Source organism: Phoca vitulina, unplaced genomic scaffold (genome assembly GCF_004348235.1).
Source record: "Phoca vitulina isolate PV1807 unplaced genomic scaffold, GSC_HSeal_1.0 scaffold69, whole genome shotgun sequence".
In the NCBI taxonomy this organism is placed as follows: Eukaryota; Metazoa; Chordata; class Mammalia; order Carnivora; family Phocidae; genus Phoca; species Phoca vitulina.
This window is the reverse complement of record NW_022589772.1, coordinates 985,945-1,013,425: the sequence shown is the minus strand read 5'-3', so window position 1 is coordinate 1,013,425 and position 27,481 is coordinate 985,945. Positions and strand designations below refer to the sequence as shown.

At 36.2% G+C, this 27,481-nt stretch overlaps 1 protein-coding gene across 1 annotated transcript in view; it reads left to right on the top strand.

Moving 5' to 3' along the window:
- HTR2C (5-hydroxytryptamine receptor 2C) overlaps positions 1 to 27,481 on the top strand; it is a 285,831-nt gene that overhangs the window by 108,624 nt on the left and 149,726 nt on the right. The window contains exon 3 of the mRNA XM_032392744.1: positions 25,435 to 25,549. Within this exon, the coding sequence (XP_032248635.1) occupies positions 25,515 to 25,549 (35 nt within the window). The 5' untranslated portion in view covers positions 25,435 to 25,514. The remainder of the gene's footprint in view (positions 1 to 25,434; positions 25,550 to 27,481) is intronic.

Sequence of the window (27,481 nt, the reverse complement as noted above, 5' to 3'; positions counted from 1 at the left end):
ATGTGCTTTATATGAAATTAATATCCAGTAATAATCACATTTAATACTTTCTTTTTACTTGAGCAGCTTCCTGGGAAGTAATGCATTAAAAAAAAAATCTGTGATTTTTGTTCATTATTACGTGTTTCTGATAAATTCGTGTATTCAGTTGACTGCAGGTTTAACTTTAAGCCATTAAGAGAATTTTCTTTACGGAGGATTAACCTTTTGTAGGAGCAAATTTTAAAAAATACAATCATTTTAACTGTATGGTTTCTAAGAAATAATTTTATATCTCTGAATATCAAGTCCTTAGATTATTTGCAAAGCCTTACTGGGTGACAAATTTGGAGTTGAGAAACAGTCTTAGGTTGTTCTTGACCCTCTGTTTTGTTTCAACCAACGGTGTAGTCTTCTACAAATTGTCCCCTTACATTGGATATTTTGAGAAGCAGGTGCTTTGTCTATTATTTCATTTCTTTACTTTCCCAGCCCTGTTCTAATTCGCTTAGCCATGATAAATAACATATTTGAACTCAGCACATCTTCTTGGCAGCTATCCAATGATTTCCTCCCCTCAGGTTATTTGCCCTGAGTATATTCACATCCACTCTTCTCATCTGTGTTTTCGGAAGGCACTCAAAAAGCTCTTAATTCATGGAGAAAATTGGGGTGCCTGGGTGGCTCAGTCGTTGAGCGTCTGCCTTCTGCTCAGGTCATGATCCCGGACTCCTGGGATCGAGCCCCGCCTCGGGCTCCCTGCTCGGCGGGAAACCTGCTTCTCCCTGCTTGTATTCCTGCTCTCGCTATCTCTCTCTCTCTCTGTCAAATAAATAAATAAAATCTTTAAAAAAAATTCATGGAGAAAATAATTCATCTGAGCAAGTGAATTGTGATCTTCGCTATGAATTTTTCTTACAAGATTGTGAACCCTTTCTTGATAAGGACTGTGCTTTATATGTTCATTCCCAGCAGTCTTCCATCATGTGCCTGGCACATAGTGAATAGCTTGTTGGCATGGACATTTTTGTGAATAATTTGTCTCCTGTACAGAATTATATTAATTCTTCCCTGCAATATTAAGAATTGGTATTTGGGGGTTTTTTTTAAAGATTTTATTTAGAGAGAGTGAGAGTGAGAGAGAGAGAGAATGGGCAGGGGGAGGGGCAGAGGGAGAGGCAGACTCCCTGCTGAGCAGGGAGCCCAATGCAGGGCTTGATCCTAGGACCCTGGGATCATGACCTAAGCTGAAGGCAGACGCTTAACCAACTGAGCCACCCAGGCGCCCCAAGAATTGGTATTTGTAATTTGGAAATGGCTCCATGGAGTTATTTTTCCAGCTTTTTATTTTTGGACAAAAATAGGGATTATCTGTATTTTATATATTGGCTTCAATGAGAAAATCACTGTTAAAGAACTTGCAGGAATCTTCAAATTCCTGGTATCAGCAGTAGACCTCACTGTCCTCCATAACTGTAGTTACATTCAGGTAGAACCAGAATAAGATTTTTTTTTTCAGAGTAAGATTTTAAAGACTCCAAGCACTGAAAAGATTATGGTGTCTTCCCATATGACACTTAGAGCACCAGCAAGCGAAAATAAAAATTTTAAACTAATAAGGCAACATAACTTAAGAATATTTTAATAAATTTATTAAATGATGCATAAACTCAGTACAGAGACAAAATATTCCTTTACCTAAGACCTTAAGGCCTCTGGCTGAGGGTTTTGATACTATAGATTCAGACTCCTTAGGTGAGATTAGGATTGAGAGTTTTAAAACAAAAAAAGAGTTTGTTTGTGTGTGAGTAGGGACAAGAGACAACAGAAAGAATGCTCCCTGTATTTCCTAATGCTGAATGTCTGCTTTTCCTCAAAATCACCTGCAATCTCATGTTAGTTTCCCTTTACCTTCACAAGTTCATGGTAATGAACACAGAGAAGTCATTTTAAAATATTATGTTATTATAATTCCTAGCACCATGATCTTTATTCACTGAAATATTTTCAAGAGCTATAAAGTTTTTAATAGAAGAATTATAAACATTAGTTTAAATCTTTTCCCACTCAGTAATAAACAGTAGCTGTGAACCACCAGCGCTATGCAAATAATAGCTACAGTGAACAAATAATTCCTATGAGGTTTTGTAAGCTTTTCACTCGGTTAATTGAACAATAGAGTTATGTGCTCACTCTGACTCCCCAGACTCAGTAGGAGGGTTAATATGAAGTCATTTATCTTGAACATTGCAAATATGAAGTGCCATATAAATGCACCACGATAATATAAAAGATGAGTTGCATTGATGCTTAATGTCATACTTCCCATTTAATTATATCTTAAGACTTGATTTAGCAAAATGTCCTCTTTTCATTAACAGCAGAAATCACATATTCACACTAGGAAACAAATGAGTGTCACTAATGAAACAGTTTTGTGCAAGTAGCATGCTTTCAATATACGAGTCAGTTCTTCAAAGTCATATAAATGAACATGCTTTATACAGTAATAGGATTATATAGACATTAGTCCCTTCCCCAACTTTAAGTAAGACCACGCCCGAAGCACACTAGAAAAAATGAAAATGCACCCATTCTCAAAAGGCTGAGGTACAATTTGATTTACTGGTGCTTCTTGCTAACTACAACAGTCAAGTCACTCTTCATCCCCTGCATTATAGTGATTTTTAGGCTCTGCTGGTATCTGCTTCACCTTTCTTCTTTTCCCCCTCCACTTGGAAAGAAAATCTGTAATCAATAGCACCTACAAAGACCATGTTTCAAATTTACTGAGAAACCAATAAGTATTTGCGGAATAAAAAGAGGAGTTTTTAAAAAAAGGGGGGTAGTCTTTAGAAGTCTTGGGTATGCTACTGAAAATCATGAAATTAAGTATAGCATTTACTTGTGCCATTTGGGTGTGGAAAATGATATTAGGAGCTCTGGAAACAATGTTTTTCTTCAGCCAAGCAAGTCCACAAAGATGGATAGTAATATAAGTTACAGGAGCCAACTGACTGAAAGTGTATGGCTACTTTTCATTTATCTTCAGCCCTAGTTGAAATGGTCATATGTTCATTCTTTTGGACTCTGTTAAGGATTTACAACACATGAGGAAAATGATTATTGACACAACTATATAATGATGACGATACTTCACCTTTTTCCTATGTCCTTTGAGTATTAATTCTCTGTGGGCCTAGCATTTGCCCTCTTATTGTATAAACCCTAAAAAGAAGAAAATAATGTCTTGTTCATAGTAGTTGCTTATTAACAGCTTTCTATGAGGTTTCACTGCAGGGAAAGGATTTAAAAACTTAATAATCCTGCTAGTTCTTTGAGCAGTTTAGAGCACAGGCAATATTTAAAGTTTGATGGCACTCTCCTGGGAAGCCATCATCTCTTTGCTTTTCCTCACATTTAAGATTTTAATTGCCTCAGTGTTTCAATAACAATTACAGCCTATTCAGAAATTTTCTTTTCGTGATCTGACAGCTCTGAGTTTTAATTTCTGAGAACCTTTCCTTAAGTAGGTTGTATTTGTTACCCCAAATCTCAGGGGAATTTCAATATGAGCCATACGGGATTAAGTTCACATTTACCTGCTCCGGATCCATCAGTGTTTTACCTGATTGTGTATATTGAGCAAGCAGAGCTTTTCAATGTTTCCATTTCCTTTTGTGCCACAAATCTAGCAATGTACTGACTCAGTCACTTGACTTACTAGTCTGCATCGATCCAAATAAAGTGTCTTCTGCTTTTTTGGCATAAATTTAATTCTTATTCATGCTTGTTCAAATCCAATAAAGCTTTTCTATTAAGATGCATGTGGAAATGAGCAACTTCTAATTTCTTCCCAAATTTCTTTATCCATCAGAGCATATCTTTAGGAAATGTTGAGCCTGATTCTCTCATTTCTATCTAGGAGAATACTAGAAATAGTAAATTCAATAAATTAAGATGCAAACATTTAAATGGGTGTGAACCCGTTTTCTCTGCTAGGGAAGAAATAATTTTACGTCACTGAGAGAACAAGCCTTCACCTGCTACATCCTGTAGGTGGATTCCTCACCTCTTTTCTCATCTAGCCATTTTTCTGAGATGTTCATGCCATCATCCTCACTTTTTAAGTTTCCTGATATTTCACAGTCATTCCTACTCCTCACACTTTGATCCTTACTTGCCCACATCTCTGCCATTATAATGATTCAGGATTTTTCATATGCCTCATATTAACTGTATTGGTTAACTGTATTAGCTTCCTTTAAAAAAAAAAAAAAAAAAAGACTTTATTTATTTATTTTAGAGTGGGGAGGGGCAGCCAATGCCTGGGTCGATCTCACAACCCTGAGATCATGACCTGAGCTGAAATCAAGAGTTGGACATTTAACCGGCTGAGCCACCCAGGCACCCCAGGTGTATTAGTTTCTATTGCTGTGTAACAAATTACCAAGAACAACAGCCATTTATTAGTTCACAGTTCTGTAGGTCAGCAGTCCAGGGTCCTCACCTGGATTCTCTGCTTAAGGTCTCAGAAGGCTGATGTCAGTGTGTCCGCTGGACCAAGCTCTTATCTGTAGACTCTGGAGAAGAATCTGCTTCCATGCTCTTTCAGGTTGTTGGTGGAATCCAGTTCCTTATGGTTGTAGGACTGACGTCCTTATTTTCTTGCTGGCTGTCAGCTGGGGGCTGCTTTCTCCTCCTAAGGGCAGCCCATGTTTTTTTGTTTTTTTGTTTTTTTCACATGGCTCCCTCCATCTTCAAAGTCAGCAGCTGCATTTAGAATGCTTCTTTATGCTTCAATTCCCTTTGACACCCCCTTCACTTACAAGCCAGAGAAAAATTTCTACTTTTAAACTGCTAATGGGATGAGATTAGGTCTGCCTGGATAATCTCTTTTGCCATATAAAGCAACAAACTCGTGGGAGTAATATCTCATATTTACATGCCCTGGTCACACTTACAGGAAAGGGGATTATGCGAGGGTGAGGATCATTAGGAACATTCTTAGAATTTAAAGTGCCTTTCAAAAATTTTTGACCAATATTGACAGCATTGAAATACACTGTAGTGTGAAACTCAGAACACAGACACACACAGTGTTTCACAAAAAAGCATTTATTCTTACTGTGTGCAATAAATGATGTTATTTTCTATTCTCTTCCACATCATAAAAACTAAAAATTACTTTAACCTACTATATTTAGAACAAACCCCGCCCTTTTTTTTTTTCTTTTTTAACCACATTGGGGAAGACAACCACTTTCCTTTCTTAGAAACTCATTTGTAATTTTGGCAGTCTGCAAAATTGATCCATCCAAATTGGGATGATATACATTTGAAGTGAATTATCTGTTATTTTTAATGCTAACTTATCCTGTTCTTCATTTTACATTAGTGTCCTTGCCATGTGCACATAGATATACTTTTCATATAAAGAAAGAGGCTCCGGAATTCAATGTGTACTCACATAGACTGTTGCATCTAGGTAAGACCATTTTATTCTGTGTAAAAACCACCACGGTGTCCACCAATAGAAATGACCTTTTTTTTTTTTTTTAGTAATTATTGTGGTAGTCACTAGATGGCAGCTCTAAAATGTGTGCTGCCCACAAGAAGTAAGTCTTATTTATTAAGTACTAGAATTCTACCTCAGACATTCTATGGAATCTTGGGATTGCCCAACAATAAAGCCAGTGTTAATGTGTCACAGTTTAATGTCCTCAAGTTTTCTTTTAGAAACATTTATAATAGATATTTTTTGCTTTAAGCTATGACTTTTTAATACACTCATCAAACAACTCTGGCACTGTGAGTGTCTTTGGATCTTGTAGACTTGAAACCGAAATACAATTTGATTCCAATAACCTTATAGCCTGATGAAAAATTGGCATAGCATGCATCGTTCAGATCCCAGTTAACTGTTACTTCTTAAAGAAGCCCTATTTGACCAACCAATCTAAATTAAACTCCCTCATAGCACCCTATCTTTTCTCTTAGCACCAATCACAACTTCCAGCAATATGGAATTGGTGTGATTAGTCATATAAAGTCTGTTACCTGCCATAGACTTTCTTCTCCATTCAAAAAAAAAGGATCATGTCTATTTTGCCTGTCACCATGTCACCAGCACCTAGCACAGAGCCTGACACACAGAAGGCCTTCAGTTGAGGCTTATTTAATAAATTATGATGAATATGAGTATGGATTCTTTCCTTTTTTCCTCATCAAGTGTTTTTTGTTAGAGACCTTTCTAACACTTAGGTACATGTGAGCTTTTTTTCAGGGACTACCAAGGCTAAAGGGAATCATGTTTACTGTCATTGCAAAAAGAAGGCTACCACTTATAGGTATAGTTTCAAAGCCCACCTCTAGATAACTTTTTAATGAAAAGGATGATTTGGAAAACCTTTCTATACCTACGATTTTCATGGAGGAAGAGAAGAAATACCAAGCTGTTAGCCAATGTTTTCTTTCTTGCAAATGCATTTCCTGTGATCCATCTGATTTTATGTGACTGCCAGTTCCCTCATTAACATCAAAGTTTGCTGCAACAGATATTGCTCTATTACATTTCTTATGATTCAATTATGAATTTCTTGGCAAAGAAAGCATGAGTCTATGGATTTGAAAGAGTATAAAATGTGAGCATAATAAACGTATCTCTTCATTTCACTCTAGCAGTTTATACTGGCAGGTACTTTTGTACCCATTCATATTATTTTTCTTTTATAATAGCATAACTAATATAATGAACACTGAATTATTCCTTGAAATGGAATATGAATTATGCCTTCGTGTAAATAGAACTGACGTGCTACTCTAAATCATGAATAGATGTGAAGGTCTGTGATTTTACCTGCCCTTGTCAATAAAAGAGCATTCTATCATATTCTCAAGGTTGATGGACATAATACACCTTCCCTAATTCTCTGGCTCTTTGTTTTATCATTGTTGTGTTATTTGAATAACAAATGCCCTACTGAAATAGAAACTTGGAGAACATTTTGCTGATGGGCTTTGAATCAATATAAAGATTCTAAATGGATTGGACATGCTCATTTTTTCCTCACCTGCTTGTCCTGACAGTTCTGAGCTTAAAAGTGAAAATAAGCCACACAGTTGACTCTTTTACACTCATTTCAAGATTTAAGAGCAAAAAAAAATTATAATCTCTACAATTTGGTTTGCATAAATATACTCTCCAGTTGACTTCATCCTCTTTATAGTAGGCTGGATTAGAATACCATCTTAAACTGAAATCTATAGCTTTTGGCCATCCAGTCCAGAAAAAGGTAGTAACCAAGCAATCACATACAATTGACATATAATTTTATGAAATAAAAATATTAGATGGTGATAAATTGAAATGTAATCAGCCTTTTAAAAAGTTATTATTTTAAGATTTGTTTAGCTGTTTTCTCTAGAGTTCATTAAAAACAACTAAACAAAATAAAAAATATTTTAATTACCATTGTATATAAAGAGCAAATACAAACTGTCAATGACTACCAACTAGCTACCCCAATGTAACTCAGAAAAAAACCTCTAAGAACTCTTTATCCTCAACACTTCAACTCCAAAAGCTCAAGAGCTATTTTTGAGTGCCTATTATGTATGTGTCTGCTTAAAAATGATGAAGTGATAGGGGCTTCTTATAGGAATTCTTACTCAAAACATCATTATGGACATTAAGATTAATAACATGTATCATATTTATAAGTATGTGTTAATAGTGCATTGTGTCCATGGGATTATAAAACCTAAAGATGTAATCATGTTAAAAACCTACAGAAAGGGAGGACTGGGTGGCTCACTCAGTCGGGTGCCGACTCTTGATTTTCACTGGGGTCATGATCTCAGGGTTGTGGGATCGAGCCCCCCGTGGAGTTCCATGCTGGGCATGGAGCCTGCTTGGGGTTCTCTCTCTCTCTCTCCCTCTACCCCTCTCTCACTCTCTAAGAGAAAAAAAAAAACCTACAGAAAAAAAAAAACCTACAGAAAAGGCCCATCAATTTTGAAAGCATGGGCTTCTATAGTAAACCAGCATGATTGTATGGATACCACTTTTCTCTCTCTTTTTTTAAGATTTTATTTATTTGAAAAAGAGAGAGAGAGAGAATAAGCAGGAGGAGCTGCAGTGGGAGAGGGAGAAGCAGGCTCCCTGCTGAGCAGGGAGCCCTATTCGGGGCTCTGTCCCAGGACTGACCCTGAGATCATGACCTGAGCTGAGGCAGACGCTTAACCGACTGAGCCACCCAGGCGCCCCTGGATACCACTTTTCTCTTGACTAGATTGCCAAACGCTATCGATTTTACCATCCTGAGATAGTACTATAATCCAGCCTATTATAAGGAGAATAAACCTGACAGGAGAGTGTATTTATGCTGAACCTGCTGCTAAAGAGCTATTTATAAGAAATAACTTCTCCTTTTGACAAACCATTTATTTCCACTCTGCAGTTCATGACTTAAGTGAGTGACTTTGTTTTTTTCCCTACACGTGTAAATTCTCGGAGTGTTTGGGGATCCTCCTCATTTGAATATCATGGAAACCCCACAAATTTCAAGTCTGGTCTGATGCAAAACAGTCTTTCCAATTTCAACTTTGCCCCTTTATTCAGGGTAAGACTATTTAGATACATGTATTATAACCATTTCCGACTGATTTGCCTCTCAATCTTTGAAGACAAACTTAAAAAATCTAGAGAAAATAAATTTTTATTGTGAGTTATTTCATTAAGGATATATTTTATTAGAATTGCATATTAGGAAAGTAATCAATGTGAACTAAAATAGCTTGGTAACTAATCACGTTACTCTGAACATAATTTTAAAATAATCAGATAATTCCATTGACTAATTCGAGAAAATGCACTTACTCATTAAATCAACATACCTCTTCATTTTAATATCTGCCAATCATTTAGCTTTTCACAGAGCAATTTTACATTTATCAGCTCTTTGGCCTCACACTAGATTAAACAAAGGCACAGAAGGATTGAGTGAGTTGCCCGAAGTTATGAAGTTAAGAAGTAAAAGTTGGACTCATCTTTCCATCTTTGGATCCCAAAATTCTATGCTCATTCAAATGCAACATACTTATGTCTTCCTCTAATAACAATTAAAGTCAGCTTATCCCTGTACTGTATGCATTTGCTCCTAAAGCTTTAGAGACATAATGATCTCAAAAAGTGAGTTGCCTGACTCAAAAATTTTTAGTATTATTCAGCGTCATATATAATGGACCAAAGACTTTCTGTGGGTTCTTAACCATGTGACCTAGACAGAGAAGGCATTATTTGGCAGACTCAACTAGAATTGAATACTTCATTGCTTCAAAGGAGTCTCTGCTTTCAAAGCAACTGGCAGAGTGAAACAGTTTTAGCAAGATCAAAGGCAGTGTCATCTTGTGAATCACTTGGGTTAATCCTGGTGAGCCCAAGCTAAACACTCGGTTCCCTTGCTATTTAAAACCTCCCTAGTGGAGTTTTGTTTTGCCTACAGTTGTGTCAGTTATGCCAAATTCACAAACTGTATTAAAATAATAATCTAGGACTATTTGTTGGTGGGATTATTTCCATACTACTTGTCTGAATACATAAACCAGTATGTTTCCTGACAGAAAAAAAAATTGCCTTCTTTACATTTTTGCTCTCGTCATGGAAGTGTTAATTGTATCTAAAAATCACTTTGTTCCCCTGTTATTGTTTTGGGTAAATTACATGATCAAGAAAGCAACTGTGAGATTTAACAAAGTTTTGCATAAACAACTTATGTTTGAGAATGGTCCTGCCAGTTTATCCCTGCCAGAGTTAGTCCCTGGAACAGTATGCATAACACAACCATGTGGAGCTTCCAGACTAGGAATTAATACAGATTTGAGAACAACAATTTTCTTTCCCTTTCTTCCTTCTCTTTCCTTCCCCCCTCTCTCTCTCCCTCCCTTCCCCCTTCTTTCTTTCCTTCTCTCCTTCCTCCGTTCCTTTTTTTTTTTTCTTCCTGCCTTTAGCCTGACATCCTTTTTGGAATATCTGAAGAGCCAGGTGTTAAGGAATGCATTCCAAAGGAGCATTCTACTGCATTTAATTTTGTAGTATATGACATTTCTTTCATCTCTTTCACTTAAAGGGAGGGCATGAGACATCAGTACTAAAGTTTTGCATAAACTAGTGAGACTTTCATCATCTGTGATTCTTAGAGGCCCTTTGCTCTCCATAAGGCTCAGCATCAAAGGACTGGAAAGAGAAGAGGAGATTTGCTTCTAATCTTGGCATTGACAACAATTAACATAAGGACACTGGACAGGTCATTTATCTGTTCTGGCTCAGCTTCCTCAACTATCAAACCAGGAAGTTGGGTGGTCTTCAAGTGGCCCCTTTCAACACCTTCCCTGAGAGTATACTTATTAGGCACAGAGACTGGCAATTTAGAGAACTGTATGGTTTCTTACAGAAATCAAAGAACTACTGGAAGAGTTAGTGGTACAGAGTGAATGAGTGTAGACACTGGAGTGGATAATTCTGAAATCGAATCCTGCTGTACCACTTACTAACTGTATTTGGTATTTTAACATCTCAATTTATTTTTTAATCTGCTATCACACTGTTGCCATGGTAACAATTAAAGAAGACAAAGTATATAAAGTATTTCCCACCGTGTTTGACATATAATAATAAATTAATACATGAAAATTATTTTGCATCCCCTTCTTATATGCTTTTCATATTGAGAAATTTCTACAGGGGTTACCCAATCAAGAAGATTCTTTATTCTTCTCTCTACTTATTTTAGGGTGACAGATGGTGACTTAGAGAGTAACACCTCCCAGGGCATACCACAATAACAGATTCAGTGGCATGAACTCTATAAAGTCTTATATTAACAGCTTATCTACTGCTGGATGCAAAGTATCTTGCCAAAAGGTATGTGGGAAGCTGATGAGTAAGTTTCCACAAATATTGGCATGAGCTGGGTACTTGTTTCGTGAATGTAACTTCTCAGTTTTTGGCAAGTTATTTGCAATGACCATTTAGAATAATTTCTGGCTTTCTCTGAGTAACAGGTGTTTTATGGTCTGTAGAATTTTTCAAACCTCTATATATGTGTCATAATAAGATCAGCTGTGGAGACACTACATTGCCAACACTTCTAGTTTTGGCTTTCATTGTTTTTAGCTGCTTCTCTCTACAGATGGTTTTAATTTGGACCAAAATATTTTAGTAAGTTAAAATAAGATTTTAAAATTCAAGGAATCTTTCTTACAATACAAGCAATGCAGTAACAACAGATTTTATTTCAGAACCCTGATACCAGCAGATGGTGGGAAGAAATTAAGTTTGAGTAGAGAATAGTAGTGAGTATATATAAATCACAAATACCTTAGTAACCTTAAGGATCAAGGTAATTTGCCAAAAGTAGCTTCCATAACCACTATTCCTTTACCTATGGAAGAGATGAGTAAAATCTTGAAAACACTTAAAAATTATAGATTTATTTTACCACAAATTCTCAATTAAGAAATAATTAATAATCAGTAGAAAGAACAAGGATGTAACCTCTACATGGGCGGGGGGCTTTGCTTCATTTACTGGTGTATCCTGTCAGGGAGGGGACATTTTTTCCCTACCCCTCTTGGTTCTTTAGCTCTTCTAATAACCAATACTACACAAGACAGATGAACAGGGGGAAAACAAATTTAATTTAATATGTATGGGTGCCCCAAAGATATGAGACCCACTGACAGGCAGTTGAGGCTTACGTGCAGCCTTGAGCTAAGGAGAAGGGGGTTGGGGTTTAGGACTTCAAAGCAGAGGAAGACAAATGTTTGGTAAACAAATGTTTGCCTCCCATGTGGAAAAGTCTTTCTGATGTACACAAAAAAGTTATCTTTGGTGATAGCTGTCTTCCTGGTACAGGCTCCCTATCTAAAATTTTTTAGACAGTTAAATGGGAGATAAAAAGCTCATCTTGAGTCTGTTGAGCTTTGATGGCCTTCAGCTCAAAATAATCTGCGTGCCAAAGGGCGTATTCTGAGGTGGCCTGCCCTGAACTCCGTCAATCCCAAGTGGCTAGAATACCACCAAGCACATATTAGGCATTAGGTAAATGAGTTGAATAAATGAACAAAGTCCCGAAGGACACATAAACTCTTTGCTTATATTGTCTTCCTACATGTGTTTTTTAAAAAAAATCCCCCAAATTTTAGAATCTCGAACTTGTAATTTTCTTGCAAAAACGGCTTAACCTCTTTGAACCTAGCAATTTCTTTTTCTCTTAAAATGAGTTTTAGAACTTAAATTAGGTGAAACTAATTATCACAGTGCCTGGCACATAGTAGGTGGTGATTAAATGTTTGTGGATTTTGTTTTATTAGCACAGTACCTGCACTTTGAGAAAAATAAGGCCCTATAACTTTAATCCAGAGATTGTTATTTATAAAATAATAAGACTTCTTGGGACAGTTTATTTATTTATTTATTTTTGTTTTTTAAAGATTTTTTAAAAATTTGTTTACTTGAGAGACAGTGAGAAAGCGAGAGCACTGAGGGAGAGGGAGAGGGATAAGCAGACTCCCCACTGAATGGAGAGCCCGATGAAGGGCTCGATCCCAGGACCCTAAGATCATGACCTGAGGTGAAGGCAGACGCTTAACTGACTGAGCCACCCAGATGCCCCTGGGGACAGTTTTTTAAATGTAACACTAGAAGTAACAGTACCCCTTATGATTTACTAAAGAAAAACAAACATTCACGTTGAGGCACATAATGTATTTTTGTTAAACAAATGTATGATTTAGTCAACATCGTATCCAGTTTGGAAAAGTAAAGCATTATTTAAATGCCATTTCTGTGATGTCATGAAATACCGAGTCCCTGAAATGAGAGTAAAGAATAAAATACTCTTGTTAAATCTATTTCCCAGCACAATTTAGAAGTTCTACAAAATCACACGCGAGGCACGGGTGACACACCATACCTCAGCGGTTTTTTGCACCAAGCACATTTGCCTTTAGAAATCTGATGAGTGAACAGAAGTTTCCAATAAGAAATGAATACATTTTAATTAATGTAAATTTTCAATATACTTAGTCACTGATATTGAAAATTATGCCCAGTCATGCATGATGGAACCAATTTTGAATTTACAGCTACTAGAAAAATTCAGAGCTAATTTAAATACTATAATATGCATACTGCATGTGTAGCTGTCGGAAAACCTCATTTACAGGCATCTTCCTCTAAACGGCCACGTTGTTGCCCTGCAAGATTTTTTCTTTAAAGGTTTTATTTTAAAGTAATCTCGATCCCCACAGTGGGGCTCAAACTCACAACCCCAAGATCAAGAGACTCACGCTCCACCGACTGAGTCAGCCAGGCGCCCCCCCCTGCAAGATTTTGAAGACCTTTACCAAAATAGAGCTATGCCCTATATTTAGTGAATCACCATTATTTCACTCCCTTGAAAGCTTAGATAAGAGAGCTCAAGTTGTTGTAAGCTGTTGTTAAGTGTGGAGGGTGGTACTGATGGAAAGACATTTTTTTTACATTTTTTATTGTTATGTTAATCACCATACATTACATCATTAGTTTTAGATGTAGTGTTCCATGATTCATTGTTTGTGCATAACACCCAGTGTTCCATGCAGAATGTGCCCTCTTTAATACCCATCACCAGGCTAACCCATTCTCCCACCCCCCTCCCCTCTAGAACCCTCAGTTTGTTTTTCAGAGTCTGATGGAAAGACTTTTGAAAGGACTAGTGTTGGAAATGGGCTTTACCTAAGGACTACTTTTCTCAGAATGCATTATCGTAACACCCACTGGGAAGAAAGTCATGAAAGAAGAAAGACACCTATATAAGTTTATAGTATCTAGAAAGATTAATTTTTTCTAGGGAAAATACATCGTCCTCATAATTTTTTGCATTTTGTTTTTGTTTTTAACAACTGGACTGGGAGCACATGAAAATGCTAAAAATAAAAACTGGATTTCGTCACAAAATAATGAAGTCAGCCATCTTTGAGAAAAGTAAATATTTTTCATGCCATGTAACCTGAGAACATATCTCATTTGTAGTTATAATTTCCTTTGAAAAACTTTCAAACGTACACAGTCGTAGAGACAACAGTACAATGATCCTCCATATGCCCATCACCCAGATTTAATCATTGTTAAGGTTTTGCAATGCTTGATTCATCTATCCCACTCTTTTTCTCTCCCCCCTCTTTGTTGAATTATTTTAAAACATTTTGTGTTACTTCAGTATGCATTTCTAAAATTGTTGGTATTTCTTACATAGCCACGATACAATTACCACACCTAACAATTTTAAGAATACCCCCTTGATACTATCTAATATCCCAGTCCATATTCACTTTTTCTCTATTGTCTCAGAAATACCATTTTATTGTTTCTTTTCTTTTCTTTCTTTCTTTTTTTTTTTTTGAGAGGGGGAGAGAGAGCGAGCGCAAGCATGAGCAGGGGGAGGGGCAGAGGGAAGGGAAAGAGAGAATCCCAAGGAGGCTCCACGTCCAGCACAGAGCCCGAAGTGGGGTTCCATCTCACAACCCCAAGATCATGACCCTGAACTGAAATCAAGAGTCAGGCGCTCAACCGACTGAGCCACCAACCCTGTTGGTTTTCTTTTTTTTTTTTAATTTTATTTTATTATGTTATGTTAGTCACCATATAATACATCATTAGTTTTTGACATAGTGATCCACAATTCATTGTTTTCGTATAACACCCAGTGTTCCATGCAGTACGTTCCCTCCTTATTCTTAAATTTACTTTAACTTTGGGTAAAACTGTAGAATATCATATTGGTATTTTAGCAAAATTGCCTACTGTTGGTCTATATTGTGGTATGAGTCTATGTGATAGAAAATTATGTCTCTACTGCACACAAGTGGGTGGAACAATCATGACTGCCTATGTATAATCTTTCAGTGAAATGTGAAAAACAGCTTCTGCTGTTATGAAGCATCAGCTATTTCACAAAAGACTTTTTTCCAAATTTGCCGTGATCAATATTTTGTAGATTTTTAATATTAGGGAAGTTAATTCTCCTGCTTGGAAAATATGAATGACAACATTCATCTACTCAAAAGGGCTTTGCTTCATCATGAAATGATTTGAGTTTATGAAGTGATGGTGCTTTGGAGGATGATAATAGTGAGATGTGTATATCCATAGCACCTTTCTTTTCATTCCCCCCCCCAATACACACACACACACACACACACACGCACACACACTTTGAAATCATGAATCAAAGGATTTGAAGATTTATGTTGGTTTGAACTTCCTGACAAATTTTATTTTGTAAGTTGAGTTGCACAGGAGGTACTCTGGGAGGGTAATTAGCAGAATTCTTCACGCATCTAGTTAGGAAAAAAAAAAGTGAAAGCATTACATGTCATTTGTGGTCTGATATTTTAGCTTTAATATCACTGAGAGGAGTTATAAAATAGGCAGATCTGTTTCTCTAAATATTGACACCATCTGGTATAAAGTTCACAGAACTGGTGCAAGAAACAGTATTTTCAAAGTTGTCAAACTGAAATACTATTTTTCTCCATAAATAAATAAAAAGGAAGAAGAGTACACAAAACAGTAAACAGGTACCAGTTGACCATTAAACCTCTAAAGTAGAAGTCAAACTGCTGATAGCCATGAATCTGGCGATTACTTCTTAAACTTCACTTTTCAAAGTTCTAGGCATAAGATTTTTTTAAAATAAAAAAATCGGGGCGCCTGGGTGGCTCAGTCGTTTAGTGTCTGCCTTCGGTTCAGGTCATGATCCCGGGGTCCTGGGATCGAGCCCTGCATCGGACACCCTGCTCGGCGGGAAGCCTGCTTCTCCCTCTGCCACTCCCCCTGCTTGTGTTCCCTCTCTTGCTGTGTCGCTCTGTCAAAATAAATAAATAAAATCTTTAAAAAATAAAATAAAATCAGAAAATTACAATTAAAAACTTTTGTGCTAAACTTACTGTGAGTTTGTGTAGTCTCTTAACTTTTGAAGATGAGACATGAATTTCGGATTCATTTAAGGAAGTAGAAAGAAGAAATGGGACAGAATGTATGCACATAAATTTGTAGGACACGCCGGCTGCATTATGAGCATACTCAAGTTAAAAATCGCTTTCACACTCTGTTCAAATCAAGACGTTGTGGGTGAATGTCATGTCTTACATTTAATTGGCAATAACAAGAAATAGAATTTAATTGTAACGAAACTAAGCTCTTTAGAAGCATCTTTTTTTTTAAAAAAGGATTCCATTTATTTGTCAGAGAGGGAGAGAGAGCACAAGCGGGGGAGCGGCAGGCAGAGGGAGAAGCAGACCCCTCACCCAACAAGGAGCCGGATGTGGAACTTGATCCCAGGACACTGGGGATCATGACCTGAGCCGAAGGCAGACGCTCAACCCATTGAGCCACCCAGGCGTCCCAGCATCTTTTTTTTTTTTTTTTTTAAGATTTTATATATTTATTTGAGAAAGAGAGTGAGAGTGAGCATAAACAGGGAGGGGGCAGAGGGGGAGGGTCGAAGCATCTTATTTGTAAAGTAGCATAAAACAATGTCAAGCTTTTATGAAAAACAACTTGAATCTCAGCATTTCAGAGCCAGAAGAGATAGAGATTGTCTATTACAACACCTTCATCCTATGGATGAAAAAACTGAGGCCCAAATTGGTCCAGTGACTCGTCCTAAGTCATACATCAAACAAGTCAGGGCTAGAACTTGTGTCTCAACCTCCTAGCCTACTCTTCTATGCTATACTATATATATTTAACATTTAAGGTACTAAATGATACTAGAATGAATTCTATATTATATAAATTGTTACTAACACAATTAATTTTGATTTTGACTTGATTTTCTGTATTTGTGATAGATTTTAATTTCACGTTATTAACCTGTGATTTGTAAGTCTTGCTGTATTTTGGTGATTTATATGCATTGTGTAATAAGTTATAAAGCACAAGTAGGACTCCCTTTTTTTTTTTTTTAAGATTTTATTTATTTATTTGATAGAGACACAGCGAGAGAGGGAACACAATCAGGGGGAGTGGGAGAGAGAGAAGCAGGCTTCCTGCTGAGCAGGGAGCCCGATGTGGGGCTCGATCCCAGGACCCTGGGACCATGACCCGAGCCGAAGGCAGACGCTTAACGACTGAGCCACCCAGGCGCCCCAGGACTCCCTTTTTTTTAATGGGACAGCAGAACCATGACTAGACTGAGCCTTCCACTCCAAAGTGGATTTTTGTTTGTTTGTTTTTCTCCCTTTATCTAGGTGATTCTGGAGCTGTAAAATGAAGAGCTGTTGGAAAGATGAGGAGTTAAGAGTTCATTCGGCTGTCCAGATGTATCCAAGTACCCCGTTATTTGGCAATAAATACATCTGGGCAACTGATTGAACTTTTCGCTTTTCACGACTCTCCTGGAACCTCTACAGCCAGAAGAAGGGCCTGCTATATAGCCAAAAGTCTGGGATCTCTTAAGCTAATGAAGTAGAAAGTGGGAGTTGCTCATGGGGGAGGAGACACCAATGTAAATGTAAGTGGGAACACATTTTAGTTTGCAGCTAAATTGAATTTTAAGTATCTCAGCAAAAGATGAAGAGATGTCCCCCGCTCCTTCCCGCCGGTTTGCAAAATTAAAATCAAACCAACAGAAAATTCTGAACTGTTCCCATCAGAGACGCTGATTATGTGCTTAACTTACCAGTATAAAAGAACTGTATTTTTTATTGTGATTGAGAATAACCAGCAAATGCTGGCTAATATTAGTATATATATATATATATTTAATATCTAACCTCAAGCTATAGCTACATACATAGGTCGATCTAAAGTGTTTCCCCCAGTCTCTCTTTATCCCATTGTGCTATTTCATTTTATCCATAGCGATCCTTACTATCAGGAATTATCCTACTTACTTGTTTAAATGCTTATTGTCTGTATCTCCTGCGAGAATGGAAGCTCCATGAGAGCAGGGACCTTGTCTAGCTTGTTTGCTACCACATGCAGATGCTGTTATACAGAGTTTTCAGTCCTGTAAATCAGGTCTCCAAAACAAAGACCTAGCATATGGTTTGCTCTCTGAGTTCTGCTGTTTAAAAGCCTTCGGTTTACTCTGTTATGTGGATACTGATGCTGAGACTATTCAGGGATAGTTCTGCTACCACCTATGGAGGAAGCGACTTCAAATATTGGGCACTCTGCCCACCAAGACAGATTCTCTCAATGTCTGTTCCTATTATCATGGAATAATTTGGTAGCTATTTTAACTCTTTAAACTTAGAAGCGGTTCTGTTGTTAAAGTATTATTTTAGGTAAATGGAATGGGTCTAGCTGGGAAAAACTTAGGATCTTATATACTGTAGATTTTAGGAGTTAACTATCTTGTAGAGCCTCACTAAATTTAACAGTAATCACTCTTACAAAATATGTAAAACACAAGTAAAAGCATTTAGTAAATACAAATAAAGAGAAAATATTTCGTGTTTCATTTTAATTCCAAGTACAAGAACAGTTAAATTTCTTTGAACAACCACTTACATTATCTCAAGGGGGTGAGGGAAGGAAATGACACTAGACCTACATTCAAATAGAATAATCACCTTAGGGCGCCTGGGTGGCTCAGTCGGTTAAGCGACTGCCTTCGGCTCAGGTCATGATCCCAGGGTCCTGGGATCGAGTCCCGCATTGGGCTCCCTGCTCTGCGGGGAGCCTGCTTCTCCCTCTCCCACTCCCCCTGCTTGTGTTCCCTCTCTCGCTGTGTCTCTCTTTGTCAAATAAATAAATAAAAAATCTTCAGGAAAAAAAAAAAGAATAATCACCTTATAACCAGTTCTAATGACATGTCCAGGAGAGACCCAGAGTCTTGTCCAGTGAATGCCCCCTTGCCTTTCACTTTCAAAAGCGTCTTGGTTTGGAGAGGAAATTTTTAAAATCACCCAACATATGTAATTGCCTCTTCAGAACCGTTAGATTTCCCTATGGCACATTATGAGGAAGTCTCCAGTTTTGGGTCTGAATCACTGCATTCTTGAACAAGCCAAAGAAAAGATGCAGGGAGCAAGTTGCTAGTATTGCATTATCCTGTAATATAGATCTGTACTCGACTTAGTAAGAAATTAATCATTTCCATTGAAGTCTCTTCACTTGAGGCTTTTTGCCTAATATATGATTTTCTGAGAAGCAGATTGCTAAACATTGGAAGGTTATGAAATTGCCTCTTCTGCAGGTTGTTCTAAAGAACATCAATTATCACATTTCTTGAAGTGGCTTAAGTATAGACCTGTCTGAAGGCAAAGGACTGGGTTATTTGATCATTCATAATTTTTCCGCCGTAGGAGTTTTATGAATTCCTAATTGTGGAATAAATTAAACCTTACACTTGAAGATAGAAGATTTGGATTCATTTAACATGAAGTTAAATAAATTTCTAAATTAGCTTAACATGCTTGAATATCCTGTGTTGACTGGTGGAAGAGCAGTCTAATTGCATTGATTGTAATAACTGGATAACATAGTAACTTTTTATTAAAATTGTAAATAGCTATTATCTGATTTAACTACAGTTGGCAAAGGTGAACTTTTAGTAGGACAATTATATATTTTATCAGAAAATCCGTACAGTGCATTTGAAGTTGAAAGGAAAATTCCTACAATATTCATTAGTTCTAAGGATAGTTTTTGAATTAAAAGATTTCCCCAAAAAATGTTGTAAATCTGTGCCACATTAACATAGTTTTCTGAGGAGAAATCTGAACATCTGTGACTAATTCACTTTTGATCTAGTATCTGCTGAAAGCCCAGTGGCTATAGTAACCAGAAGGATAAGTTTTGAATTATGAGTCCATTATTTCTGAACAGCGGAAACAGTCAAAAATTAAACCTCTGCATTTATAATTAATTATAAAATTCTTAAATGCTTTATTATAAAAAGCCGGACAAGAATGATCTCAGTTGACTGCCTCTTCTATAATTTTTAAAACATTCAGGATCAGATTTAGTCTCTTCAGTATGAGAGAAAATAATCTGCTTCATCACTATAATCGGCTCATGGGATTTCCAGAAATCTAATATAAACTATGTTTTTTTAATGGGATAACTTATTACTTCCAAATTTTGTTAAAGCATCGGGTAGAGACACTGGCACTTCCTTACTATTTTTATCAGTATTATGTTTGACCAGGTCTGGAAAAGAGTGACTAGGAAACAGTTTGAGTACAGGAAATGTGATTGAAACATGACCAGTCTTTCTTCCATGTCAAAGGGTAGGAAAGGTGAAAGTAAAAACAAATCATAAATGGTTAGCTTTTGAAGATGCAAGGAAATGTCCAGGATTTTGTAGAAAGTCATAGACTCCTGTTTCTCCAAACACAATTTAGAAAAAAACCACAGCTCTTTCTCATTCTTAGGATCTTTTCACATCTTAAATCTCGTCTCTCCCTCTCCCTGCCCTTCCATCAATCAAGTACCCAGCACTTGGCTAAGGAATGTGGGAGTTACATGGAAAGTACATTTATATGGCTCCTCCTCTCGAAAATTTGTCTTTAGCACACACTCAGCACACATCTATCTGCCTCTGCTGCTTTGGACAAAACCCTTTGAACATATTCCCTTTCCTCACCAACCATCTCCTCTCGTCCGGCTGGTCCTCTTCTCTCCTCCTTCATCCAATTACATTCTAGATCCTTTCTACACAACTTTTTTGAATTGGCGCTAAGGTCACTGTCAATCTTCTTTTGAACAAAGCGCACAGTGTGACTCTGCTCCTTCTCAAAACAGTCTCCCTTCACATTTTCCTTTTTGCCTATCCTTTCCATTTCTATTTGCTGCCCTCTTTTATTTTTCCTGTTCTCCAATATAATGTCTACTCTCTACTGGTTTAACACTCGACTCTTAAAACTAATCCCCAACTATGACTTTACTAGAGTCCAAATCATGCCGTTTTCTTTGTTGTTTGCATCTCCCAATACAGAGCGATGTGGAAGTTCTTTCATAAGCTAAATTTAAAATGTGTAAGACTGAGATAAGATGCAAAATTGACTTCCCTTTCTCATCTTTGTAGTCTTTCACAAATGAATGAATATAAAGTATTCTATAGACCACAAGGATGGCCATAGATGTCTCACCACTTGGAGGGCAAATAGGCTTGGAAAACTAGGTATCCCTTAAAGAAAGCACAGCACTGGTTTTCCAAGTGAAGCATCAAATTATTGTCCAAAGAATGCAAGAAGTATAGCATCACTAAATTCATGCCCATGCAAAACCCTTAAAATGTCACCAAGAAGAGGTTAAAATAGAAGCTGTGTGCCGAAGAAATCTTAGACAGGTCCCATTACAGTCATACTTATATTTAGAGCTAAATAGGCATCACACCAATTAGCTCTGAAATTAACAAATTTCCAAGGCTAGCCTGAGGCCATATGGGAAGAGTCAAAAGTGGCTTTTGCTCTTTTTAATTCATGCCAGCCTTTCTTCCCCACAGTGGTTTTACTTTTTTTTTTTTCATTATTTTCGCTTCCACGACGGTTATTGATAATGGCTTTAAGTATTTCTGAGTGATACTGATTTTGATAGTTTAAAATTAATTTCTGAATATATACTGAGGACCCTATTTTGGCTCAGCTGTCCTCAAGTATTCAAACTATTTTTGATAATATATGTTATATGATATATGACATATGTTGACATAGGAGCATAGATTTCATAAGCATCAATTAAATATAATGCTCAGCGTATGAGTCTTGCTTAACTAAAATCGTCATACTATTGAGAACCATACGAAAACTACTATTTGTCCCCCTTTTTGCCTTAGCAAATGTAGTTATTGATGTCTGAAGATTTTACAGAGTGTTAGAGAGAACATAAACAGTTTGTGATTTGTGTTGCAGAAATAAGAGATTAGTCTGAATATGTATTTACAGATCTTGAATTTATTTCTGTGATTTAACCTGTGATTTTTCTCTTCATGCTTGATACAGTAAATTGATCTCAGGTTAATCAATCTTTTTCTGTACATAAAATCATACACACACACACACACATAAATGTATATATATATTCTTATAATACTTTGACATTGTTACATGACCAAACATAGTTTCTATGAGAGCCATATAAATTCTCATTTAAAATGAAACACTCTATCAGTTACCCCACCAATGATTTTTTTTTCTAAGTTTTATAAAACACAAGTCTTTCCAAATTTGAGTACTTGAATTCCCAGGTATTCTTTCTCTGTTCAACAACCATGAGAATTCCATTATGAAAAATTGGCAGAGTCTGAGAGGTTTGCAGATCAGAGTGTTTAATTAGTGTTGTTTTGTTATGGTTTTATTTTTTTTGTTACTCTTATTTTTTCTGTTTGTTTCTTTTAACTTATTTTATCCAAGTCTTTAAGAGGTTTTGTAGAAATACTCACAGAACATTTCACATTGCAAAATATCATCACAGTGTCTTAGCCCCTTGGGGAAACATGTAATGTAGCATTACTTTACATAATTTATATATAACTTACTCCTGTCTATCACATCATCTCTCTAAGCTTTTACCACCAATCCAGGGGCATTTTCTATCAGGTTTAGTCAACTTTCAAAAAATGCAAATTTTAATAGTATAGAAAGATATTATTTTGCCCTCAAGGTATTTTAGTTAATAAATTGAAGATCTACATACATAATATACTCTTGTGATTATTACTTACTCTCCTCAATTAACAAAATTGGAACTTAGAAAAATAAATATTTGTTGTTTAATTTTCCTGTTTATATTTTATAGAAAAATATACATGTAAAAAAGATGACAACACTGATTAATTTTTAAAGAAATACAGTATTTTGAGTAACAATATGGGATTCTACCATGGCTGAGAATATGGAAAATATAATGTTTAATGAGATGATTATCATATCAAGCTATAGCAAACAAGAATTCAATTGATGTGCTATAATCTACTGGAACGAAGCGCATTTTACTTTGAAACTTTTAAATTGTATTAACTTTTAGACACTTGTAAAGTAAAACTTAAAAACAATTTTTATATTTTAATATTGAGAAAAGAGAAGGATTTTGATATTTGTTGAGAGCTAAGAAGCAAAATAAGACTTTTTTGTCTTTCTGTATCATTTTTTTTTTTTTGTCACTTATTTCCAGACCTCCCAGGAAAAGGGATTTATGCATTGTCTGGCAGCATTTTATGGGATAAAAATGATCTGACTAATGATCTGGCAAATGTCACTCTATCTCTCCCATAGAATATTTTGTTTCTGGATACTGGAGGCCATACTTTATGCATTATTGTAGTGAAAGGGATGGTTTTGAGGTAGATTTCTGTGTAGGTAACACTGATAGAACTCACAGGTGTGAGGTGGGGGACAAGAAGAGAGAATAAATTAAATTCGTAGCTTGAATGACTAGAATAATAGTACTATTAATGAGATGGGAAACAGAGAGAGGTGCAATTTGTTCTAGTAAAATTTTATTTCCGAATTTCTAAAAGGAACTAAAAAACACTAGAAGAGATTATCAACACATCTTTATCACATTCCTTGAAAATATTTTCAAATTAGACAGAAAGGATGATTTTTCAATGTTATTCCACATTCTCAAGCTACTCAAGTCTCTCTTTCTCCCCCTCCCCCACCGCAACTAACTTTTCTTCATTGACAGCCCACTGCGTACAAACGTAACATCCCAATCCTGACTCTTGTAAAAGCCTGTGGTCCCAGAAAAGAATTGAGTTAGATGTTTGGTGTGGGAAGAGAGTATAACCAAAATCCTAAAATTGAAGATCTAGAAAACCAAGAATAGAGAACAGAGAGGTTTACCCACTCTGTTCCCAGTTAGGAATCTCCAGGCAGAAAAAACAAAGGGTTTCTATGTTAATCACTAGAATTCACACTGAGTATTCATTCAATGTCAATGTAAAGATTGATAGTGACATGTGCCACTCTATGAAGATTTATTGCCACAAAGGAGTGCAGCAGAGATTCTCAGCAAATTTGCATCCAGTCTACTCTTGGCCAACATTTTTTTTTTTTTTTTAAAGATTTTCTTTATTTATTTGAGAGAGAGAGTGAGAGAGAGAGAGAGCACAAGATGGGGGAGCGGGAGAGGGAGAAGCAGACTCCCTGCTGAGCAGGGAGCCCGATGTGGGACTCGATCCCGGGACTCCAGGATCATGACCTGAGCCGAAGGCAGTCGCTTAACCAACTGAGCCACCCAGGTGCCCTCTTGGCCAACATTTTAGCATGCTGAATATAGTGAGTGCTAAGTGGTAAATAATCGGCTATGGAAATATTTGGTGGGATTGTGCAATGCAAAAAATAACTCCTTGAAAAATAGCCTATAGAAACTGAAGGCATTCACTCTGAAATTCTTTGATAAGTTGTTTGGAGAGTTTTCATGTTTCCTTCCTAATACCTTTAAGATGCATTGTCACCTTTTAATCAATAAAAGAAAATAAGGTTTTTGTTTTCATCATCTTGTGCAACTGACCTTTTATTTGCATTATTCCACATGCCCTGACTATAACATATTATCTGTAGGATACTAACAAGCTGGTACATAGGGTGATTGCTCTATTTAATATAGTAAACCTGATCAACTCATTTATTTTGGTATAAACTTGGTGCTGTCCTCTGGAGAATATTGTTGGTTAATGCTAAAGTATAAATAAAGCTATGCAAATGCAGATTGCTTCACTTTGAAGAAAATAAATTAGAAAAGTTGTACAAAATATGTTCACTTAATAGAAATACTTACAACTTATTTTAGTTTTCCGTGTTCTTTTTTTTTTTTTTTTAAAGATTTTATTTATTTATTTGACAGAGAGAGATATAGTGAGAGCAGGAACACAAGCAGGGGGAGTGGAAGAGGGAGAAGCAGGCTTCCTGCCGAGCAGGGAGCCCGATGTGGGACTCGATCCCAGGACCCTGGGATCATGACCTGAGCCGAAGGCAGACGCTTAACGACTGAGCCACCCAGGCGCCCCTTTCCGTGTTCTTATAAGATGAAACCTTTGTATTTATACATGCTACTTAATTATTACATCACAAACTTTCCCCAAACACTTTGTCAATTAAGAAGCATATATTCTTAATTTCTTTCTCAAAACACTGACTTGAAGCCATGTGTACTCTAAGAAGAAAAGTTTTAGTAGACGCCCCATATGAATAAAGTGTGCACAAGAAATTTTAGAAAAACTGAAAAAAAAAAAAAAAAACTATGATGGTTGTGTATCGGTAAATAAATGAAAAATATATTCTCTGCCATTTTTTATCACTTATATGATATAACATGCTTACCTGCTTGCTACATTTTGTAGATTGTTTCTTATCACTTGATAAATGTATTTAAGTTTATTTAATTGGCTGTTATGCAAGTTATTTGGACTTTTAACTAATTTTCTTTTCCTTTTTTTTCTCTCTCCCCAGAAAGGATGGAATTATGAATCCAATCTGTTAAATTTTCTCTTCACAATTTTAAACTTTGGTTGCTTAACACCGAAGTAATCATGGTGAACCTGAGGAAAGCAGTGCATTCGTTCCTGTAAGGATGTTATTACTGATTATTTTTTTAAAAGATAACTTTTTATGGTAGCTTGCTCAAAAATGTTAAAGAGGTTTTTCTATGATCATTCAGCTACATTTGCCTCAATTTGCACAAATGACTTGCAGCCCACAGGCTAATATTATGGATGTTCCCTGTTCAAAAATAAATGGAAAAAACTCCCAATAACTTAGACTTCAATTAAATAGAACTGCTCATGTAGTCAAACAAATAATATGGCAATAATATCTTAAATTCCAAAATAATTCCAATGTTCATGGTTGCTTTCTCCATGGTTAAAATGTAGAAATGAGAAAGGTTTTTTCCTTTTCCTTCCTGCACGAACTAAACAGCCAAGAGGATAAAATGTCTTTATCAGTTTCTGGTTTTATAAAGAATGGTTGGGGTTGCAAAAGAATGGGTAAGAAGTCAGGGAGTAGAACTTGGGTGATGGAGCTAGACAGAGGAAAACAATGCCATCTTCCGAAGTCTTGATACAATGACCCAGTAGTTCAGGTCAATAGAATGTCACGTAAAGGAGACAAGAATTGGATTCAAGTACTGAGCAATTCTAAATATAATCTAATCCAGGTATATCTTCCTTTTAACTTAATAAAATGTTGGGTTGGTCTCTTCCAAGCCCACTCTTCGAGGAATGGGGCATGGAAAAAAGATCCAGGGCTCTGTAAATTCTGATCAGTTACAGTTGAGAAGCCTTGAATCCCCTTGCTCCTACGGCCTCCTCTATGATTCCTATAAAGAGCTCACCCAGGAAAAAGTTAATAGAGTAGTATAGATATAAAGTATATCCACACTGAATCCTCCACAATATGCAATATGCTCCACTAGAGCCCATCTGGATGTCACTGCACATTGTGGCGATCGTAGTCTCAGTGATGTGTGATTCCAAGAGGACAACAACAGACAGGAAAGGAAAGAATGGAGGACAGTGAAAAAGAAGGGAAGGGTGGTGCCTGGGTGGTGCAGTCAGTTAAGCGACCGACTCTTGATTTTGGTTCAGGTCATGATCTCAGAGTCGCGCGACCCAGCCCTGCCTCGGATGGATGATAATCCACTTCTTCTAAAAATGCCCATTGTCATATGGCAGGCAAAAACACAGTACATTTAAAACGTACGGACTTTTAACTCAAATTATCATTTTGTTTATCTACCTAGAATATAAAATTATATGTTCATTAAACATTTAGTACCAGTGGATAAATTGGTTGCATTGTTCAGAGAGAAACTAGTTTTTGTGTACATATTTTATGAGACTTGTGTGTGGGCTTAGTAACAATTAACTTAAGCTTTAGGAGCAAGACCTAAATTATTCTTCTTCTATAAAAAGAGCTATATATATTTCACTGAGCATTAGTGAAATATATACTTCTAATACATAGTATTATAATATATATATAATATATATTATAATATATAATAAATAATATAACTTCTAATATTAGTAAATATTAGAAGTTAGGTTTAATTATAATATAGCCAATTCTTGATTACAAAACTATAGAAAATAGGATTGAACTTTAATAATAATTATAATACTTTGCCCATAGTAGCACCCAATAAGAATTTATTAAATGTAATTGAGTTGAAACCAGGAAACTGAAGTAAATACTCTTTCAGGATCTTCCCAGTAACATTATTTTAGAATTCACAACAGATATATTTAGATTCTATAAGCTTCCTCAGTAATTTAGTATTTGTCTCATGGACTCTTTCATGAAAATTAAAAATATATCTGGCTAGCAGAGGTAGTCAAGATAACCACTTGAAGTATTTTCCTACCCACAATAAGACACTCAAATTTTAAAATTGGTAATTGTCCAACAGTATTTCATGTATTTTTTACATACGATTTTATCCTGCATTCCTCTTTTTAAAAATTTATTTATTTATTAGAGAGAGAGAGCACAAGTG